The 22874-nt window shown below is 43.6% G+C and overlaps 1 protein-coding gene across 4 annotated transcripts in view; it reads right to left on the bottom strand.

Moving 5' to 3' along the window:
- Positions 1-22512, bottom strand: part of CCDC13 (coiled-coil domain containing 13) — a 28803-nt gene extending 6291 nt beyond the window's left edge. The window contains exons 1-13 of one of the 4 annotated variants that reach the window (XM_063171076.1): positions 22422-22511; positions 18619-18839; positions 14787-14935; positions 12673-12815; positions 10252-10341; positions 9920-10036; positions 9009-9113; positions 7269-7433; positions 6444-6620; positions 4856-5041; positions 3974-4050; positions 1075-1149; positions 169-297 (exon numbers count right to left, since the gene is read on the bottom strand). In XM_063171076.1, coding sequence (XP_063027146.1) covers positions 169-297; positions 1075-1149; positions 3974-4050; positions 4856-5041; positions 6444-6620; positions 7269-7433; positions 9009-9113; positions 9920-10036; positions 10252-10341; positions 12673-12815; positions 14787-14935; positions 18619-18833 — 1628 coding nt within the window. In that variant the 5' untranslated portion in view covers positions 18834-18839; positions 22422-22511. Of the gene's footprint in view, positions 1-168; positions 298-1074; positions 1150-3973; positions 4051-4855; positions 5042-6443; positions 6621-7268; positions 7434-9008; positions 9114-9919; positions 10037-10251; positions 10342-12672; positions 12816-14786; positions 14936-18618; positions 18840-22421 lie in introns of all 4 variants that reach the window. The other 3 variants (XM_063171266.1, XM_063171175.1, XM_063171352.1) reach the window with 3 other exon arrangements.
- Positions 22513-22874: the final 362 nt, after the last annotated feature.

The raw sequence follows: 22874 nt of genomic DNA, 5'->3' as shown, positions 1-22874 counted from the left end.
TGTTCTAAAAGAATAATAAAAAGAATGAATCATCAGCCAGGCAGGGAAATTGAGCAGAATAAAATTGAAAAGCCCCTATTTAAGGCAAGGATGGCAGCGTGTGATGCAGTGTGGGGCACGTCCCAGACTCTGCAGTGCTCCCTGATGCCACAGAGGATGCTGCTGTACCTTCTCTGCAGCACAGCCAGCAGCTCCAGGAGCTTTTCCCTCTCCTTTGCAGCAGGCTGGCACAGAAGCCTCTGTGTTAGGAGCTCTCCCAGCAGCGTTTCCCAGCTCAGGTTGTCCGTGCCAGCAGACCTGAGGGAAGCACAAGCACAGAGAGTCTGGTTTCCCACCTCTGGAATGAAACAAAGGCAGGATTTGAGCACTGTCTCCAACACACTTGTCTGAAGGTGAAGGCAGAATGCAGAGCTCACTACCTCCCCCCAGCACCCATCTCTAGACTGCAATAAAAAAGAAGAGAAATATTTGGCTACAAAGTCACAGGGAGTGCCATTAAAAAGCTGCCTCCAGGATGCTTCCCCTCCTCATCACCCCTGAAAACAAACTTCCAACTCTGATCAATTAATTATCCCTGACTCTCCTCTCACTGCTACTGCCAAAGTAAAAGGAGATTCTATCTCCCAAGTGCTACACTAAACTATGAAATGCCCTGCTATTGATTTTCTCCCTCTGAAAGGCTTCAGGCAGCACTTGCACAATGGCAGTTCTTGTGGCCAAAATGTGCTGAAAGGAAGGGGCAGTTTTCCCATGCATCCCATTATTATGTAGTTCATTACTTCTCTGACCTCTCTGCTTTCAGGAAGACCTTCTTTAGAACAAAAAAAAAAAAAAAAAGCAGGAGAAATCTTGGTGGTTGGGAGTAAAAATGGAAAAAAAATTGATGTCAAACAAGCAGTCAATTATAGAATTAAGAGAGAAATCAGATGTTAGAGCTCTGGGGCAGCTTCAGGCAGGAGGGATGGAGCAAGAAGCTTTCACCACAGAAGCAAGGCAGGCAAGACAAGGATTTCCAGCAGCTTGCAGAGCACGGCAGAGCACTTTCCTTGCTGCTGATGAAGTTTGTACACCCACCTTGCAGGTGGGATGAGGAAGAAAGGCTCTGTGGCTGCTGACTCCACGAGCACGTGGCCCATCGCGGACACTGTGCTGGGGGGAGGAAAGCTGGGTTAGGGCTTCACACAGGGCAGAGCTCCCACAACCCCAGCCCTTCCCCAATGCCTGGGTTTTGTGGGGAAGGGCTCCCTCACCCCACACCTTCAGCCAGCACTGGCAGAGGCAATCCCAGCTCTGTGCAGTTTGATGGGGTTTGCATGCCACAGATTCTCCTGACAAAGCGACCCCTGCTCTGAAACCCAGGGCACAACTTGGATTTCCCAGTGCCCTTTAAAATATATTTCACACAGCTTTATGGATTTCACACAGCTTGATGAAACCTGCTTTGTGAAAACCCTCAGGAAGATCTGTCATGCTCACTGTTGTAAGAAGAGGATCCAACTGATAACACTGGAGTATCACTGCCAGCCTGGATGAGTTTTGTGCATAATGATGTGTCTTTGGGACATCCCATTTAGGTGTGTGAGTGTTTTGGGACATCCCATTTCAGTGGGTGCTTGTTTGGGACATCTCATTTAGATGTGTGTCTGTTTGGGCCATCCAGTTGTGGTATATGTTTGTTTGGGACATCTTATTTAGATGTGTGTATGTTTGGGACATCCCATTTAGGTGTGTGCTTGTTTAGGACATCCCATTTAGGGGTGTGTGTGTTTAGGACATCCCATTTAGGTGTGTGGGTGTTTGGGACATCAGATTTTGGTGTGTCTTTGTTTGGGACATCCCATTTCAATGGGTGTTTGTTTGGGACATCCCATTTTGGTATGTGTGTGTTTGGGACATCCCATTTTGGTGTGTGTGTTTGGGACACCCCATTTCAGTGGGTATTTGTTTGGGATATCCCATTTAGGTGTGTGTTTGTGTTTGGGACATCCCATTTTGGTGTAGGTTTGTATGGGACACCAGATTTTGGTGTGTGTTTGTTTGAGACATCTCACTACAGTGTGTGCTTGTTTGGGACATCCTATTTCAGTGGATGTTTGTTTGGGACACCAGATTTTGGTGTGTGTGTTTGAGACACCAGATTTTGGTGTGTGTTTGGGACATCCCATTTAGGTGTGTGTGTGTTTAGGACATCCCATTTAAGCATGTGCTTGTTTGGGACATCCTATTTAGATGTGTATGCCTTTGGAACATCCCATTTAGATGTGTGTCTGCTTGGGACACTCCATTTCAGTGTGTGTTTCTTTGGGACATTCCATTTCAATGGATGTGTGTGTGTTTGGGACATCCTATTTTAGATGTGTGTGTGTTTGGGACATCCCATTTTGGTGTGTGTTTGTTTGGGACATCCCATTTAGGTGTGTGATGGTTTGAGACACCTCATTTCAGGAGGTATTTGCTTGGGACACCCCATTTCAGTGTGTGTTCATTTCCTCAACACAAATTCAGCTGCCAAAGCCAAGTCCCTGCAGACTTACCCCACGTTTCCTTACTTCAGCTGTAGCTAACAAAAGGATAAAGCCTTAGAATTGAGGAAGTGACAGATGTGCCTTCTGGGCTAGGAGTGGTTAATCCTAAAATCAAGTTAAGGTTCATACTGACAGCCTTGGCCCAGCCTAAAAATGCAGATTTTCACTCTGCCATCTCCAAAAGGTTTAGTATCTGTTTAGAGGGTTTTTCATTTCACCTTTTCTGATGGGAAAAGATGATTCACTACAGCCAAACAGAACTGAGAGTTGATCAGCATATTAAAGTGAATGGAAGGAATGAGCCTTGCTGACCAAGTTATTAACAGCTCTCAGAGTTTTTCAGGATCATTCATTGCCCACCTGACACATCAGCTCTTTCCTTGGCCCTGTACACAAGCAATAATTTATGCATTGCACTTAGTGCTTTCCACAAAGCCATTACCCAGCTTTGGTTCCTGCTTACCATCAGCAGACATGTGAGGTTAAAAAAAAAAGGGGATAAAATATAGAATTGATCCAGGAGAGCACAACAACTTCTGCAGAGTTAGAAGGGGGAGAATTAACACAGTCAGAAGGGTGTAGAAACTTTCAAATTAAAGATGTTTTAACTCTAACTCAAAACAACAGAATTCTTCTTAGATTTTTTAGTAATGCTCTACTTAGGGATACTCAGCTGATTATAAAGCCAAATTGGGTGTCTAAAGTAATGAGGTAGGAAATGACACAGAAGAGATCAGTTGTAACTTTATCTTGATGAAAAATTTCCCCCATCCCCATCAGACCAGTCTCAAATCCTCACTATCAATTAGACCATGAACTCTTCAGCAACAATTTAACAGGAAAGGATATAACTTGCTGTGGTACCATGGTCCCTTCACACAACCAGAGTGACCCAGAGTCACATCAGTGCAAACACAAATCAGATTTATTGCTGCACTAAGATTAGTGTAATTTACACAGCCCTCAGTGAGGCTTTAAAGAGGGTGTTTGGTAAGAACAAATGATGTGGTGTGTTTTCAACATTTCTGCATGTAAATCCTTCTCAAAGAGCATTTATTGATTTAAATAATGCACCAGTGATTTAGTGCTTACCTAAAATGGCACTTTGCCTTCATTGCCCACCCTGCTCACAGAAACCTGCTCCTCAAGCCTCGTGTCTCATAAGGGAACAGATTCCCAGGCACTTCAGCTGACCACATAAACATTAGCTGAGCTGCAGGAGGAGAAATAGCTGCAGCACCACCATGCCAAATCTAGTCATGTCTGCAAGTCTGCACATCCTTCTCAGTTCCAGCACAAAAGTCCAAGAGATAATGTGATTAGAGATTCCCATATATTGCAAACAGGCTGTTGGCACAAAGCACTTGTGGTTTGATGAAACTGCCTGGGAAAACCAAGCTCCTGGATTACTCAAACAATTTGAAATATTGACTTTCTGATCTTCTTACCGGGCAGATTCTGTCCTTGCAGCCTCAGGTGATGCTGAGTGCTCAGAGTGTGGTGGATGAGCAGCTCCTGACTTGTCCTATGGATGGGCAGAATTCTTCTGTTAATGGTGGAGCATTTATAAAAGCAATTACATAGTTCAGAGGAAAACAGCTGCACCAATGCCAAAGCAGCAGCTTTTGATTATTGCTACAAGCAAGCCAGAACTTTTGATTTACAGGGCCTCCTCAGAAGCTCTGCTTTAATTCCCATCCATTGCAGGATGCAAACAAAGCAGAAGTCAGTAAAAAGGGCAGTTTCATATGAAATCAGAGTGCATTAATAAACCAACTGTACTGGCAGTGATGCTGCTGCACTGTGGGCTGTGTCCCTAACCCAGGTTTCATCCTGGCTTCAATTTTCCAGCCCCCATTCCTGATTTGGGAGATTCCCAACCTCACCATAACCCCAGGAGGGTTTTGGATCAATGAGAAAGGGATGCCTAAATTTTGTTCACAATTCCTGCCTGTGAGACAGCAGCAGCTGCCGATGCTGGTGTGACACATTTGTTTGCTTCCTGCTTCCAGCACCCAAGGGTGCTGAGCACTGAGGAGTCCCCAGTGCAGCCCCAAGTCCTGCTGCCAGTCAGTGACAGTCCTGACATGGCCCACGTGTGGCTGGGATTGGTATTTCTGTGTTTGCTGCTGCTGAAACTGCCTCGAGTTATGCACAAAGGAGCTGAGGAGTTACAAAAGAATTCCTGCTTTATCACTCCATCAGGAAGGACTCAGCAGGACAGGGATCCCTGTCTGGAGGCAGCAACCATCTCAGATAACAGGGGACAAGGGTGTGGAAGAGCAGATCTGATTACCAAGTGTGCTCCTCTAATTAATTTGTTTGCCTACCTGATGTGTGAGCTGCCCAATCTCCTCCTCCAGAGTTTTAACCTTTGCTTCTCTGTCAGCCACCAGCTGCCTGAGCTCATCTATCAGGGTGCTTTGTTTCTGAATCTCAGGCTCCACCATCTCCTTGTTCTCGCCCTTCTTCTGGCTCAGGCCCTTTAAGATCTCCTGCATTTGCTTCTGCTGGCTCTGGTAAAAATAGAAGCAGGTGAGATCTTTATTTGGTACAAAATTATTATTTTAAACCCCCCCTCAAGACAAATATCCATTTAGGAATGGCAGGGCAAGCCCCTGCCCTGCCAAGCCCATTCCTTGGTGGGAGCACACTGGTGTCACTGGTGTCACCTTGGCAATTTGATTTGTTATGTTGACCTGAGCAATGGTCAGGTTCAATTTGCTGCCAGCTCTGCTGCTCAGTGTAGCAGAAAACAGAACAAGAAAGGCTGGCCTTTGATAAAGAAGTGACTTTTTTCCATAAACTGAATGAAACTCAAGATTTCAATGTGCTTTTTGTGGAGTTAGAACATGATCAGATCCTGTGATAGTGATATTAAAGGCTGAGGGTACTGTGGGGTGACAGATATGAGGCCAGGCTGTTTCACCAGTACTTATGGAGGTTTTTTTTTCCACACTGACAAATCTAATACCTGTCAGGCAGTTTGTTCTGCCAGGCCAACAACCTGCAAGTAAAGTGCTTTTGTGACAGAAGGGATAAAAGAGATTTACCATCCCTTCCCTAATAAACTTGCATCTTTCTGTATTAATTTTAGTGGGGAACACTCAGAAAAAGTGTCAAATGTTCTTTGGCACCCCTAATCTGCTGGTCAGCACCCACAGGGCCTGGTGGGAGAAGGGTGAATGGCAGCTGAGCTAAAACCTACCCAGAGCAGCAGGGAAATCTGAGTGGCTTGAAACTAGTGAGGAGTTGGATCAGGAAACACAGAATTAACCCTGCTTGGAGGTGGTGTATTCATTTATTTTTATTTCTAATAAATTTGCTATTTTAATTGAGGAAGGCTGTTTAAAACCATGGCAGGACCATGATAGGAGCCATTTATTTCTTTCTCAGCATCTTTGAGCCTTTGGTAAAATTCTGGGTTTAGAAGAGGCCAAATCCTCTCAGCTTCTGCATGTGAGCATGGACATGGTTTAGTGCTCATGGCTCAGTTTGTGTGTTGTGGGCTGTGTAACAAAATAAAACAAAATAAATGGAAGTTTTGTTACAAACAAAAAAATTCTTACAGGACTGCAGGAATTCTAAGGAAAGAAAAAGTCTACCAGTGGAACTGAAAGCAGAACAAAGAGCACAGGCCTTGGGTCAGGACTGAAACCCTTCCTCTACCTACTTCAATCCTTCTGCAAAATGTTTCTGCCAGTCCCTGCAGCTCGGGGCCCCTTGGCTGTCACTGTCACACCTGGTGCTGTCTCACAGCCCTTACAGGACCTGATCCAAACTGCAGGAGGGCTTCAGCTGACAGGAAAACCTCTGGCTGTCACACTTGGATCCCTCAGGCTCCTGTGCACCCTGAGGCTGTGTGTGCCACAAAAGGACATCCTGTTTTATCACCTACAGAACCAACACAGACTGTACCAGCAAGGCATCTATGAGCTCATCATCGTGTTTCCCTTTCTCCAGCAAGGTTCCAATCTGCCCCTTCAGCATCTTCACTTCTCCACACAGCATTTGGTTCCTGGCTCTTGTGGCATCAAGTTTTTTTTTCAATTCCTCGTGGTTTTTCTGGAGAGAGTTGTGTTGCGCAGAGAGTTTCTGCAGTGATGTAAAAGGAAATGAAAGTTATAACTTATCACCAAGCCCCAGGTGCTGTGGTGAGCAAAAACAACCACACATTACCTGGTAGAATCTAAAAAATGGGACTGGAATACTGTATTATTCCTAAGGAAATAGAAATTATAAATGCTACAGGCTGCCTGCTTGTCAACAACCAAAAAGGGTCTGCTCAGGAATCTAGGTGGTCTGAGTAGATTCTCCATTATTCTGGATTCTGACTCTCCATTATTCTGGGTTGTAATTCTCCATTGTTCTGGATTGTAATTCTCCATTATTCTGGATTGTAATTCTCCATTGTTCTGGATTCTGATTCTCCATTATTCTGGATTCTGATTCTCCATTATTCTGCTCAGATGGAGCAGCCCAGAGCCCTACAGCTCCAGGAGTGTGAGGAGATGTATTTTGGATGAAGAATGCACTCCTGGCCAAGGGCTGACAGGGCTGCTGAGGAGTTTGGGTGCAGCTACAGCAGAGCTTGGCTGTGAAGTGGGGCAGAGCTTCCTCCAGCAGACCAAGTGGGTTTATGAAATGGTTTTAGGCAGGGTGTAACACACCCCTGAAGGCAGAACAAGCTATTACACACTGCTCCACACCCAAACAGAACTCTGTCAGCTCACAGCACTCTACCTCCAAAGATTCCTTCTTCTCTTTTTCCAAGCTGCGAATCTTCAGCAAGTTCTTCTCTTGGACTGACAATTTCCTTGAGTCAGGAAATGCCAGCAGCCCCTCATCCATCTCCAGCAGGGAAGTTCTGATCTTCTGCTGATTCAGTTTGTGCTCCAGCTCGTGAACCTATGGCACAATAATGACAACTCAGCCAGAGCTTTACCAGGGGTACAAAGAGGACAAGCCCAAAGGCAGCTCAAATAATATCTTGATATTTTTCATTCTAGCAGAGTCTGGTCTTTCAAACTGAAATTTAGCTGCTAATAAACATGAAGATTTGAGGGCATCTGTGCAGGATGGAGATCTGGGACACATGGGAGATCTGTGGAGCCACATTTGGAGGCCAGACAGGCACTCCAGAGCACTGGAACTGCTGCTGTGTGAATCCAAGGGAACTCATCTGTGCAGGATGGAGAGCTGGGACACATGGGAGGTTTGTGCCTTTGTGGAGCCACATTTTGGAGGCCAGACAGGCACTCCAGAGCACTGGAATTGCTGCTGTGTGAATCCAAAGGAACTTTTGGTGATTCAGTTTATGCTCCAGCTCTTGTACCTATGGCACAACTCACCCAGAGCTTTACCAGGGGCACAGGGCAAAGAGGACACAGCCAAAGGCAGCTCAGATTATTTCTTGATATTTTCATGGTTAACTAACACTAGCAGTGTCTGGTCTTTTTGACTGAAATTTAGCTGCTGATAAACATGCAGATTTTAGGGCATCTGTGCAGGATGCAGATCTGGGACACATGGGAGGTTTGTGGAGCCACATTTTGGAGGACAGACAGACATCCAGAGCACTGGAACTGCTGCTGTGTCAATCCAAGGGAACTCAGCTCTCAACTGCTCACTGCAGGCTGCTTTTGTAGTCAGTGGAAGGAACTGGGCATTCCACAGCTCAGTTCCTCTGTCCTGCTTTGGAGGAACCTGCCTCACTTTTGATCCAGTGACTGGATTTACAAGATCCCCACTGACTACAGAAGGACTCTGGATCAGAAAGAAATCTGCACTTTAGAGCAGAGAACAGTAAGAACAGTGGTCAGATGAACCCCAGGCAGGGATAAAACAGGGGGACATGGAATTTGCTCAAGGGAAAGCAGAGGTTAAAAATCTCAGTCAGAATGCAAAAAATCGTAGTTTGATGGCATATAATTGAACAGCAGGAAAATAGGAAAATTACAAATCAAATTCCTGAGAGAAGTTTTATTTAGATGCAGACAAAACTGCCTCCCTGCCTCCTGCTGACATTTCAGCTAAACTCTGCCCTTCAGAAGACTCAAGAGTTAAAAGATTTCACTGAAGCTCCTGAGGGAACAACTTGAAAACCTGATCTGGCCTCAATTCCTCCCATCTGACTGCAAGCACTGAACAAAGGTGTCTAAGTCAGAGCACAGACACTGACAGGGCTCCTTCTGTTCTCAGTGGAGAGAGGCACCTTCAAAACACCCTGGGACCTGAACTGGGCTGCCACAGCTCTCCAAGGTCACTGAACTCCTTCCTTTCACACAGATGTGAAACATTCCCAGCTGAAACAGCAAAGCTTGCAGGGCTGCAGAGTCATTAACAGGGTGTGCACACAGCAGCAGAGAGATGTGAAGAATTAATGAAGAACTAACAGCACTTTTACCTTAATTTGAGGTGATATCTGCACTTGGAAAGAGAATTCCAGCTGAAAGAGCAGCACCAGGCAGGGCTGGAACTCACCTTGCCTTGGAGAAGGACAATTTGCTGAGCTCGCCCACGCCAGCTGCCAGAATTGGTCAAGAGATTTTGGATATTCACATCTTCCCCAACTTCTTTGGCTAAAATCTGGGAAAAGGGATTGGCATCAACAATAAGGCTCAAAGGGATGTGTTGGGGACTAGGGAAGGAAAAGCAGCTCTCTCTAGCAGGGAGCACAAGCAGTTTTCAATATACACAATTATTTTTGATAGGATGAATATTTAACCATAATTAACCAGGAGCAGAGCAGAGGTATTGTCCTCACACACACCAGGAATTGAACCAATCTCCCTTGCAAAATTCTGACACAGCTAAACTTAGTATGAAGAGCATTTAAATTATTTATAAAAAGGTCAGCAGAGTTCTATTTTTAGGACCATATTCTCTGCTCTGATCTGCATTGCAGGTCTCCTACACAAAGTAGGGAAACCAAAGAGAATCAGAGCACATAATAACACTTAAATCCACCATGAATCAGAGGAAAAGGTTATTCTGGATGTCATTCCAGCAAACTCTTTAAGCACATGCTGTAGTTCAAGCAAGACCTTTCATCTCATTGATTCCCATGGCACTGGAGCCTACATTAAAAGTAAATCCATAATTAAATGTATGGGAAAGGAGGAATGAACCTGGATGTGTGTCACAGACAATTCTGCTGATCTGGGACTTTAAAACTCAGAAGGATTTGTGTCCAAAGGACAGTGGGAGGCAAAACATGAGATCCCTGTGTCCAGGAGCACAACTTCATTCCAACCCCTACCCTTGTGTCTTCCTCAGCTCCCTGCTCCATGGAACAGCTCATGGGGACCAACCAAGGGTAAAAAACCTCCCAACTTCCCACAGCTGAACCTCCTGCAAGGGTCCCAGTCCCAGAGTGCTCCCTGCAGTGGCACCTTCTGGGTCAGCTTCAGTTCCTGTTTCAAATTCTGGAGCTGGTTCCGATATTCTGTCACCTTCACGTTGGCTGTGCTCAATTTTTCTTGCAGTGCTTTCACCTCTGGATTTTCAGCCTTGGAGGAAAGGAATGTACTCGGTGAGAACAGAACCCTCAGGGGACAACTGAAGGGATTAATATCCATGGATCCACCAGGATCACTGAATTATTTTTTTCCAGACATAATTTTTGGGGCATAGAGGGGGTAGAGGGGAATTTGGTCCCAAAAGTGGTGACAGGGACCTTGTTCTACAAAGCTGCTGATTTCCTCATTTCAACTACAATTCCTACCAAGTTTCCTTCCAGCTTTTTCAGAGCTGATTCCTTGATTCCTGCAGCATCACCACCAAGGGAATGGATTTTTTCTGCAGCTGCCTGTAGCTGGAAAAGAACCCCACTGTTAGTGCAGAATGGATGCAGAGAACAGCATCACTCCATGGAGTATTAACTAGCAAAAAAGTATAACTTGGATGTTTATGTACTCTAAAAAGCCAAAAAAATCTTAATTTTCCCTTGTTTTTTAACACTTTTTAATCAGTAGAAAAGTTTTTTTTTCCCTGAAATGCTTCCCCAAGAATCATGTTGTATTTCACTGTGGAAAACTTCAGAAGATATCTCTGACTGGCTGAGATGGGATCAAATTTCAAGTATGGAGACTTCTGAGGTATTTTATCACCAAAAGTATCTCAAAGTAATGTTTACATACATAAATCCAAATCATGTCCAGCCAGAATATTTCATAAAAAGCAAATAGTACTCAATAGAGAAATAAGAAAGGAGAAATCTACCTGACACCATGTAACTGAGATTTAATGGTGTTAAGGCTCTTTTTAGAACCTCCCTTTTTACCTGGGAGCTCTAAGGCAGCATTTTTTAACTGCTTTAAATAACTTAATTTATTATTTAAATTATTTATTATTTAAGAATAAAGACTCTGTCTCCTCTTGCTTGCCACAGCAAAGGAAAACAGACACACAACCCCTCCTGCTCTGAATGATGCCCTGTGTTGCTGTTGCAAAGATTTGCAAATGGATGAGAGTGCAGGAATTTGGGGCTGGAAAGGCCAGGAAGTGTTGCTTTAAAAGTCTGGGACTTCATTCTTTGAGGTGGGTGGAAGATCTTGATTATTTGCCTGAATTAAAGAAGGCTCTAAGGAAGAACTCCTTCATTAAAAAGGGACATCTGGGGGAAAACTCACTCAGGGCCAGCTCTAACTTCACCCTTTTTCATGGCTTAGGGCCACTCTCTCTATCCAGTTCATGGAGTTTTGTATGAACTGATAATGAGGGATTTCAGCTGGAGCTGGCAGCCGCTGGCTCCAGCTCTGAGGAAATTTTCTGCAAACACCCTTTGCTTACATGGCCCACCCTCTGCCAAGTGATTGTTCAGTGGCCACACCTTCCATTCTGTTTAGGGGAAAATAATCATGGTAAAATACTTATGATTTACAGATTCTTCAGTTTTCAGGCAAGGAAAGAGCTAAAAATAGGTAAAATCACAGTGTTTTCTAGCTATCACTCTGCATTTTTGATAGATACCTCCTAGTGTCAAACACTGCTTTCATTTTACTGATCATTTACATCTTTATCTTCTTTCTGAAATGTTTGCGCTCCTTTCTTTTTGGGCCAAAATCTGAGAATATTTAATGTTTCTGTTTGAATAATGGTCATTCCACTTCTGCAGCAGGGGAAAGGAACCAAGTTGATTTTTCCTTAAATTATTCATGAATTGCTCCACTACTTGTGTGATTTTGTAGCTCCCAAACTACACCTGATACTTGTTTGCCACCCTGCCAACTGTTTGACAAGACCCCTGTGACCAGAACACTGCGGATTTATGCAGGAGTTCTCCAAAATTTAATTTAATCTACGACTTCTTGATCTTTCAGGTAGCTGGGGTGCAATTCAGATAGATGCATCACTCCTGATAATAACTGATGGTGAAAGGCTGAGTCAAAATGCAGCTGTCAGCATTATTGATTTATTTAACTGATGTCTTCTAAGAAAGCAAAGTTCAGGAAAAAAATAAAAATAATAATAAAAAATCACCAATACTGTGTAAGGAAGAGGAGCAGTAGCCAAAGGACAAAGCAAATATTGACATCAGGATATCTCATTTTCAATTCAGCAGCCACCTGAGCAAAATTACTTCTGTGAAAGGTTGGCAAAAAGTCACAGAAAATTTAATCTGCCTGAGTGAAGATTTGCTGTCTTATATGATATAGCTTGGTGTTGTCTCAGCTCTGTAAGTACTTATTCCAGAAAACAGCTTTCATTACAAGGGATAACAAATCTTAAAATAATAAAGAACTAATTAGTGACTGGTCTTAACGAGGTGGGACTGTAAGACACAAAGGTGTGAAATTTCCTTCTAAAAAAAATAAATAATAAGAGAAATAGCATTGACAAATGGGTAGAAATGTCTCTGTGCTTCTACAAATGAACATTCCTAATTGCTGTTTAATAAACCCTTGGCTCATTGTAACTTGGAGATATCCTTTCCTATAGGATATTCACCTGCACAGGTGAAATCTGATTCCCCTGCAGAGGTGAAACAGCTCAGGGAACATCATGGACAGAAATGACCACAACCCCAAGCAAACACAGATTTAAGAGCAAATTCAACACGGGAACATGAACCAAACCCATTTTCTATCCCAGAGGCTGGATTTCCACGTTTTATCATGCAAAAAGAACGAGAAAAATGCCTCACTTCTCTCTCCAGCTCCTTGACTCTGTGATTCAGCTGCTTCACTCTGGCTCTCTCACTCTCAAACTCAGCAGTCACCTCCCGGTTCCTTTTGGCCAACTCAACTATTTTGGTGGCAGCCACGTCTCCAGCCAAACCAGACACCCCTGAAAGGACACATCAAAGCAGAGGGCACATCTCACAGGCAGGACTCAGATTCAGAACAGAGCAGGCTTTTGTTCTCTGCCACAATGAACCTGCATTGTCCCATCCCTTCCTCTCTGAGCTGTGCCAGGCACTCCAATGAACAAGTGAGGGAAGAGATGTCAGAGGTGCCAGCAGGATGGGTTGGTCCTTTGATTCAGCAGCACACCACAGCCACATTTCACACTGTGGCAATGTTTATATACATAAATCCAAATCCTGTCCAGCCCAGAAGAGTTCATAAAAAACAAATAGTACTCAATAGAGAAATATAAAAGGAGAAATTTACCTGACACCCTAGAAGGGAGATTTAATGGTGGTTGGAGCCACATTTTTACCCAGAGAGGGCAGTGGTGGGAAGGACAGCTGGGAACAGGATTTTTTGGCATTATCACAGAAAAAGGCAACACTCAGCTTTGCCTGGTTGTTTACTACAGGAGGAGCTGCTGGAACAGAGGTGTGAACGTTTCTAGACATCAGTTCTCAAAGGTCAGGCACAATATTACAGCTGGGTGCTGGACAAGGTCCAGGAAATTTCATTGTGCCTATTTATAACTCCCTTGGGATTACACAGGGAGCTTTACTGCATGACTCTGAATTGCTCTTTTAATTAGCCACGTCACTGGCTCCCTCATCAGGGAGGGTTTGATGAGTGCCACAAACAAAGCAAAGCCCAGGCCTGGCTGCTGTGTCACCTGGCTCTGGTTAACACCACACAGGTGAAGCAAAGCTCTGGTACAAGTGCAAAATCAATGTCATGGCAAACAATGTCCACAGAAACCTCCAGCTCAGCGAGGAACACGAGCCTGCAGCAACAAACCCTTGGTGGGGGTGTGCAGACTGAACCTGGCTGCTGTCATTGCTCTTAACTCTTTCATCATTACAGTAATCACTTTTCTCTGATATTCATGGACTGGGGTGGGGTGAGAGGTGAGAGATCACTCCCAGGTGAATGCTGAGGCCCATAAAGCCCCAGAGACATTAATTGGGCCACACAGAATAAAACTGGCAACAGAATTTGTTCCCATGCCATGTTTAAAAACCTTGTAAAGAACACAATTTATTGTTTTGAAGGAATTTATTTTAAAAGCACTTGAATTCAATTCATTATTTTCAAAAGCACTGCTCTCACTCTTTTGTGTGATTTGTGTTACCCCTCCCACCTAGGAGCAACTTTTACCTCAGTTTCCAGGATAAATAATGGCTGCTGAGAATCACAGTAAATACTAAATTAACCAAAGCCAGGTTGCTGCTTCCATGTTAAATTGCTGGTCTTCAAGTGCATTGCACTGACCCAAGGCTTTTCACTCCCAAGCAATGTGGGGATTGCCACAATACAGAGAGGAAAACAGAGCCAAGGGATTGGCATCAGCCAGAGAAGCTGCAACAGCACATCTGCCTCCTGCTCCTGACCAGGAAGGGATTATCACCTCTCCTAAACACAAACTACAGCTGCTTTTCAAGGATTAAGGTGGAATTTCATGTTATTTAGCTCTCCTCGTTGCTGGTTTCCCCCTTCTCTTCGAGCCTGGTCATCACTGCTGTCCTGACCAACAGTGGCACCCAGTGGAGGAGGTGCAGCCTGCACACTTCAGTTGTCAAAAAACACCAAAATCACTTTAGAAGCTGAATTTTGCATTCATCCAGCATCCTGCCTGTGCCCTGTTCAGGCAGCAAAAAAGGAGCCTGAATAAGAAATTTAACCCTACAGAGCAGAGAAAGCTACAGCACAGCTCTTTGATACTAACAAGAAGTTTTCCAAAACAATATTTTTATGGAACATCATTATTTTGTGCCAATAATAGCAAGTTTACAGTTCTATGAGGAACAGAAATCACTGTGTACCCTAACAGAGCACAATTCTTTTCAGGGACTTTTTTTGTCACCAGCATCAAGCAAACCAACATGGGGAGAACACCAAGTTCTGTGTTTACCTGACAGAGCCAACCTCTCCTCCTTTACTCTTTTCTGGAGCTCCTTTATTTCAAAATCTTTCTCTGCCATCAGCCTGTAGAGCCTGCAGTTCTCATCCCGGAGCTCTCGGAGCTGATCCTGCAGCTGCTCATTCTCTGCCTCAAAGAAACTGGGGGAAAATGAACCATAATGGCAAACAATGCACAAATAGAAATAAAATAATGAAACAACTGCATGATAGATGGGCTGAGCTTATCAGGAGTGAGTTTATTGAATTAGGCACAATGTCCTAAACCTCAGATAAGAACACAAGCTGATTATCTGATCTATTCAGATAACATCTTCTTAAAAAAATAAATTAAAAATTGTATTTTCTTGAGCTGTCTGGGGTAAAACATCACAGAACAGGTGCATTGAGGTTACCAAATAGTGTCATCTCAGTGTTACTTACCTGCTTCTTCAGAGGAAATCAGGCAGCATTCAGCATGTGGGACATTCAGGCTTTCTTTTCTATACTTGACAAAGCCAAGAGAAGCCAACAGAGCATTGACTATAAAGCTGCCCCTGGGGTCTTTTAAAAAATCCATGTTTTAGAGCAATTCATAAAAGACCAATTTCCCATGTCCTCAGCTGATTCTCCTGGAACCCTGTGAGCATCAGTTTGTATTGCTAATGGTGCCTTTTGGAATTCACTTAGAAACAGACAATACTCAAAAAAACCCCTCTGAATGGAAAGAAACAGCCTTGCTTCTCCTATTCTTCAGGACATTTAGCAACATTTACAGGTTTCATCTCTCTAAGACATCTAGAGGATTAATAACTTTAATCTCTTTATGGCCCTGATGTGATGGGTCCTTCAAATATAAAATCCAGGAGCTGTGGCCTCAGGGGCTGCATTCAATTGTGGAAATTCAGAATTATCTGAGCTCCCTGACATGGGGTCCTAGAGAAAAGCTGGGATTTAATAAAATTACCCACTCACAGGTGACATTTAGGTTGACCCCAGCTGCTGCTGGTGGGAGATGCAGGTCTCCAGTGCTCTGGGATTCCCATGTGGAAGTTCCTGATAATCTGAAGCATCTCAGTTACCCAGATACCTAAATCAGCTGGATTAATTGACTCCTAGATTCTCATTTAACCCTAAATCTCCACTTTGGAGATGTGGTTTGGACAAAGCCCAGTTGATACAGTATGTACCTGTAAACACATGTCTCAATAATCATCTCAATTTTTTTATTCCAAAGTTTTAGCAAGCTCTTAGCACCCATGGGACCTGAGAGCTTTTAAATGCACCCTGCATCTGCCCATGGACCCCTTAAAGCACTGCCACAAACAGCACAGCCAGTTTAGGGGAGGATTCCCAATGCATAATTAAGAAATGCACTTGTGTTTCAAAGCTGCAAATCAAAGGGAGATCAAAGGCAGCTGCTCACAAAGGAGAAGAAAGCAAAGAGCAACGTGAGCAAAGGCAGAACAGAGCTATTCCCACATGAACCACCCAGAGGAGTGAGCAACAAAACTCAGATCCAATTAGAGACACCTGAACCAAAAGATTCTGAACAGTTGGGGGATTAACATGGAAAAAAGGTTCTAAGCTCTTAACACACCTGAGCAGCGAAGTCTTCTGAGAGCTGAGTCCAAGTCTTGAGGAAAAGCACTCAGAGGAGGATGGACAGAAGTCCCAAGTGCACAGAGCTGGAGTCTTCTCTGAGGAACTCCCCACCCCATCCCACAGTGACTCTCCCTGTTACAGAGGCTAAAAATGAGCCAAAAGAGAAGGGCTGCAAAAGGTGCCCCTTTTCACTCTCCTTCAAGGAACCACAGCCAGGTGGAGCTTATGAGCAGGGCTCTGCCTGCAATTCAGGTGGTTTCCCAAATTGCCTGCCCTGTTCAGGCCAAAAAAAAGTAAGGACTTAATTTAACTTTTGTCAAATTGTGTCTTTGCCAGCTCTTGTTACAGATTCTGCACATAATGGGGAGAGTCACTTGGATACATTCAAGTACAACAAACAGGGAAGGGAGGATAAAGTTACAGAGAGAACAGAACAGGCAGAAATATCAGCTAAACACTTGTCTAAACAAGACTGGGGAGTAGGATGTGAGGAAGGAAACAAGAATTCCCAAGGCTCAGAGGAAGGGAGACTTCTGAGAGGAGAATGTTTTCTGACTGCTGCTATAAACAACAGTGACAGACTCCAATCACTGTCACTGCAGGCCATGTGCAGCCCTGTGATCCTGGAACAAGCCTCTGGCGTGCTGTCATGGGAATATTGCAGAGAACATCCTGGTGAATCCCTTCCAAAAACAAATCCTGCCTGGATTTGATCACTCACAACCACTCTGCTGAATGCACACACAAGCAAAGGACAGTCCAGATCTATCTGCCACACCTGCCATGTTAAATGAGGACTTTTGACAGCCAGTGAGACAGCAAGAGAGGTAAATAAAAAATCTGGGATGACTCAGGCCTAAAGTACTGGACTCTAAATAGCAGAGAACTTCTGGGCTTTCCTGTACTCTGCACACTGCCCAGGCTGTGCCACGGGAGCACCTAAATCCCTTTGCTCTGCCAAACATCTGAACTATGGGAATCAGCCTCACAGGAATTTGTTAAAAATCAAATTTCCATCATAATCTTCTACAGATCATCAGAAAACAATGTTGAAGGGAAGAGGACAGCTGGTAGAAGTCAGACTGGGGGCTTAATTTGGCAAATCAGACAGTTCTGGTGAGTGCATGAAAATTTCTTCACCTGGCTTCACCTCTGCCACAGAGCAAAGCCCTAAACACCTGATGTTGCAGTAAGGTAGAAAAATCACAAAGAAAGGCTTCATAAAATCAAGCCTGCTCTGTTAAAATCAGTGGCTGGTCTGGTCAAAGCTAACACTTAGCAAGTTCCCATGTAAAATCAATCCTGGTGTGAGCAGTTCATTAACATAACAATCTATTCCTGGGTGAAAAACAACCAGCACCTGTATAAACTGTTTTACATCGTTAGAAAAATGAAAACTGTCTCTCATAAACAACTTTCCCTGCACATACACCTCAGGGGGTTGAGTGACCAATAAATACAGAATAACAACTTGTTGCTTACCAATAAGTAATTGGCAAGAAAAGTACTGACCAATTGGAGTCACAGAAAAGGTCTGAAAACTGAATAAAAAGGAGTTATGTGAATAAAGAGGGAGATTTTCCACCATGAAGAAATGGAGTCCATGTGATTTATTCCCACAGGAGCAGGGCAGACACCTTTGGGTGTGTCCAGCCCCAGAGCTGCTCCAGTCAGGAGAAGCATTAATTGGGTCAGAGGGAAAGGCTGACTGTGTCCTGGGAGGAAGAGAAATGATCTGAGCTGGGGCTTTAAATCTCTGCTCCAAAAGAAAACACAAGATTAAGGGAGATCCATACCAAAATGCCCAATGTGCTGGTAATCTTGTGATCCACCAAATCAGGATATACTGCAAAGAAATCCCAGGGAAAACTTCACTGCAGGCCTGTGGCTTGCTCCCATCAGCTGCTTTGCCTGTGTCCATCTTTGGAAATGATTCCTGGAGGGAATCTATTAGTTTAAAGCTAGGTAGGAACTAACCAGCAGCTCAGAGGGTGCCCAAAAGGCTGAATTGTGTCAGGTGGCACCTGGCTGCCCCTTCATTTGTAAAACACTGACATTAAAGAGCACAGCACAATGCCCTGAGGATAATTATGGACAAGGAGAATCTGCACAGGATAATGAAAGCCCAGTGTGTGAAAACAGAAAGTTCCCACTCAGCTTAATAATATTGAGTTTCATGAGATCACAAGCAAAACACACTCCAGTGACTTCCTGAAGGAATGGTGCTGCCAGACCTTTACCTTTTGCTGGCATCTTCCTTTACAGGAGATCCTTTTTTAAACAGGTTTAGATCACTCAGGGCTCTTACAGTCTCCTTTGTGCTGCCAGTGCTCTTCTGCCTGTCCTGCATCTCCCTCTTGGCCTCCATCACACTTTTCAGCCGCCTTTGCTGCTGCTCCTGGTAAGCCTTGAACTGGCTTTTGAAATCTTCACTCACTTTTACCTCTGGCTCCATTGTTTACTAAAAGCATAAGGAGAGGAAAATAAGAAGTGACAGAGAGCAGAGATCAGCACTGCTCTGAAAAACATCCCCTTGTGGCAGCTGCTCTGCAGCTTCTCCTCCCTGACCCTGCCCAGTCTCCCACCTCTGTCACAGACAGATTTTATGAAAAATCCTTTTGCCAGGATCTTTCCTCCTGAGAAGCTTCAGCTTCTCCATGTTTTGCTGTTGTGGAATGCAACAGGTGCATCTTTGATTGGTCTCATGTGGTTGTTTTTAATTAATGGCCAATCACAGCCCAGCTGGCTCAGACTCTCTGGTCAGTCACACAATTTTATTATCATTACTGTTCCTTTCTTTGTTAGCTTTCTTATGAAATCCTTTCTTCTATTCTTTTAGTAGATTTTTTTAATATATAATTTTCTTTTAATATAATATATATCATAAAATAACAAATCAGCCTTTTGAAACATGGAGTCAAGATTCTCATCTCTTCCCTGCAAACATCACCACACACCTCCTCCTTCTCCTCCTCCTCCTCTCCAGCCCTGCTTCAAATCCCTTTTTCCATACATGGCTTTTAAACAGCCCTTTAAAAAAAAAGCTTTAGGGTTTTTTTTTCACTCCAGAGTTCAAAAAGCAACGTTTCCAAATGTTCCTAAACAGACTTGTTTAAATAAACATTTTAACAGAGGAGCAGGTTGGGGCCAAATCCCAGCCAATGTGGCAGCCAGGTCACACTGGAGTGTTTGGGAGCCTCCAGCCTCCCTGCCCACATCCAGGAAAGGTGCAAATCCCCCCATTTTTGGGTTAATGAGAGAGAAAGAAAAATATTTTTTTCCTTATGCTCCCTTTGAGCAAGACAGAAGTGTGGCTTACAGCTTTCCTGCAATCGCTGAGTGATAACATTAAATAACTAAATAAGAATATATTCATTATTAAGTATATTTAATTATAACAATATATTATGAATATGTATTTTAAATAATAATATTGCTGTATTTTATAATATAATAAAAAGTGTAATATAATAATAATAACAATATTGCTGTATTTTAAATAATAATAATATAACGTTTCCTTAGGATGACTAAAGACAGTTTTCTGATAAACTGCAGCCCCTTTCTCTTTCTGTTTGACATTTTTTTTGTGGGCAAAAAATCCCTATTGCACCTTTGGTCTAGAAAAACTAATACATAAATACCTCCAAAGGCACGCCCTGCACTGAGTAATTATCACAGGGCCTTTCCCACACTGAGGGAAATCCAATAATCCTGATTAATGCACCAGAGGCAGAGTGTCCCTTTGTGTGTTTTATGGGCAGAGTCACCTGGACAAGGTGCAAAGAGCAGAGTCTGCACAGCCCACAGGGCTCTGAGCATGAGGGATCAAAGAATTACTGAGTCAGTGAGGCTGGAAAATTAATTTTAATTGATTAAAGCCAATTCTGAGATTTGGAAAAAGCCTACAGAGATAAGGAGCCCATTTACTTCAGCAAACTGGATATAAAATTTAGACAGCTTTTCTGGGTTCAGTAACCTTTGGGTTGATAATTAAATTTATAATTAGATTGGATCTCTTGATGGGTTTAGCTACTGACCTTAAAGATAGCAAAGATAAGCAAGAACATCTTCAAAGAATAGTTCTCTCTGTTCTGAAAATATCCTAGAATTCTCAGCAGAGTGACTTTTTTAGGCTTCGTGATTTTTCTAAGAATTTTCTTTACTTAGACTGCATTGCTGATTAATTTATTATTTTATAACTTATTGAGTTATTCACTTATCTATAGGCCAGAAATGTGCATGGTGCTCAAGGTGCAGCTCCAACCCCACAATGCTACAATGGAAAAACCCCTCTCAGATCCTCCAGTCCAACCATTAACCCAGTGCCACCACCAAACCTTGTCCCCAGGTGCCACATCCATGTGGATTTCAGCACTCTCAGAAATGAAGTGCTCCACACTGAAAGGTTTGTGAAAAACGCCAAGCACTTGTTTTTAAAAATTCTGAAAGTTTAAGAGTAATAAAATGGTTATAAAAATAGTGATATAATTAGAGTAATAATAATTTGGACAATTTGGATTAGGACAGTATGAGACAAAAATACAAAGAGTTACAGACAGTCAGGTACTTTTTTCTGGGCAACATAAGCCTGAAAAAGGACCCCTGTTAACAAAGGATTAACCCTTAAAAACAGTAACCTGTTGCATATTCATACACCTCATACATGATGCATAAATTCCATTCAACCACAGGATTCTGTCTGGGCAGTGTCAGCTTCTTCCTCTTAATCCTGATGGTGTCTTCATGGCTGAGCAAGGCAGGAAGAAGTTCATTTCTCCTGATAATGGAGCAATAAATTCTTTTCCTCTGTGTGAAAAATGTGTATTTTATGATTGGCTTTTTGTAAATATTAAAATGAATATTATGTGTGTTAGAAAGTAATGCTGTATTAGTTCTATTAAATAGTGTGTTAAATATAGTTTTAGGTTATAAAAAAATGTTAAAATAGAAATGATGCTATGTAGGATACTTTTTTTAAAGAAAGAACTCACAGTGAGACAGCAGCCACAGGACACCTGAATCCTTCACAGAAAGAGAATTTATTGCTCCATTATCAGAAGAAATGAACTTCTTCCTGCCTCAAAGGCACAGTTAGGATTTGGAGGAAGAAGCTGACACTGACCAGGAAGAATCCTGTGTTTGAATGGAATTTATGCATCATGTATGAGGTGTATGAATATGCAACAGGGTATTGTTTTTAAGGGTTAATCCTCTGTTAACCTGTGTCCTTTTTCCAGCTTGTGCTGCCCATAAAAAGGTACCCAGACATCTGTGACTATTTGAATTTGTTGTCTCATATTGTCCTAATTCAAATTGTCCAAATTATTATTACTCTAATTCTATTACTATTTTATAACCATTTTATTACTGTTGAACTTTTAAAAATTTTAAAACAAGTGATTGGCGTTTTTCACATCTGAAAGATTTCGGTGTCCTGTGGCTGCTATCTCACTGTGAGTCTTTTCTTCAAAAAGTATCTTACATAGCATAGTTTCTATTTTAACATTTTGTTATAACCTAAAACTATACTTAACACACCACTAAAAAAATTAATACAGCGTAACTTTCTAACACAACACATATAATATTCATTTTAATATTTGCAAAAAGCCAAACATAAAATACGCATTTTTTTTCACAAGGTTCAGCACTTCCAGTGATGAAATATTCCAGAATATTGATGAAATATTCCCGAATATATCATCTAAACCATGCCAGGCTCCAGCCAGGAGGGGTCCAAGGCGGGGTCACCTGGAGCAGGGGACACAGGAACTCACCCAGGCGGCTTTGGGATGTCCCCAGAGAAGGAGACTCCACGCCCTCCCTGGCCAGACCTTCCCAGCTCTCTGCAGAAAGAATTTCTCGCCCATTTTGAGGCAGAATTTCTTGTGTTTACGTTGATGTATTTTAACTGCAAACCTGTAGCTGTAATTGCCACCACCCCTGTGACCCGCCAGGACCTGCCAGGTCCCGGCAGCGCCGCGCTGTTCCCCCATGGCGGGAGCTCCTGCCCGCGCTTCCCGCACCTCCCCCGGCCTACCCGAGCCGCGTTCCCGAGGGCACCGGGAGGGTGGCACCGGGAGGGTGTCCCCGGCTGTCCCCGGTTCCTGCTGGGCAGCGGCGGCACCGGAGTCGTGGCCGCGACTCCCGGTGCGGTGCCCATGGCAACGCGCGAGCCCTTCCCCTCAGCGCCGCCGCCATGATGGCTCCCCCTCACACACCGCCCCCTATCGCCATGTCCGCAATCCCCGCAACCCCTCCACCGATCCCGGCCCCACGAGCGGCTCCTTCTCCTCCCTTCACGGTGGGAGGAACAGAAAAAGAAAAAGGCGTCCGGGCCCCTCCTCATCTGTGTGGGAGCAGCCAAGGGCAGCGGGGTGAGAGCAGCTGGGAGTCAAGGACAGCACCAGGCTGGGAATTGCCTTCCCCTCCTCAGAGGATTTTTATTCTGCTCACGCCATCCCTCTGCTGCGGGATGGGAGCCCCTCGAATA

The sequence above is a fragment of the Melospiza melodia genome, chromosome 1 (assembly GCF_035770615.1).
Source record: "Melospiza melodia melodia isolate bMelMel2 chromosome 1, bMelMel2.pri, whole genome shotgun sequence".
Taxonomy (NCBI): domain Eukaryota; kingdom Metazoa; phylum Chordata; class Aves; order Passeriformes; family Passerellidae; genus Melospiza; species Melospiza melodia.
This window is presented reverse-complemented; position numbering and strand designations above follow the sequence as displayed.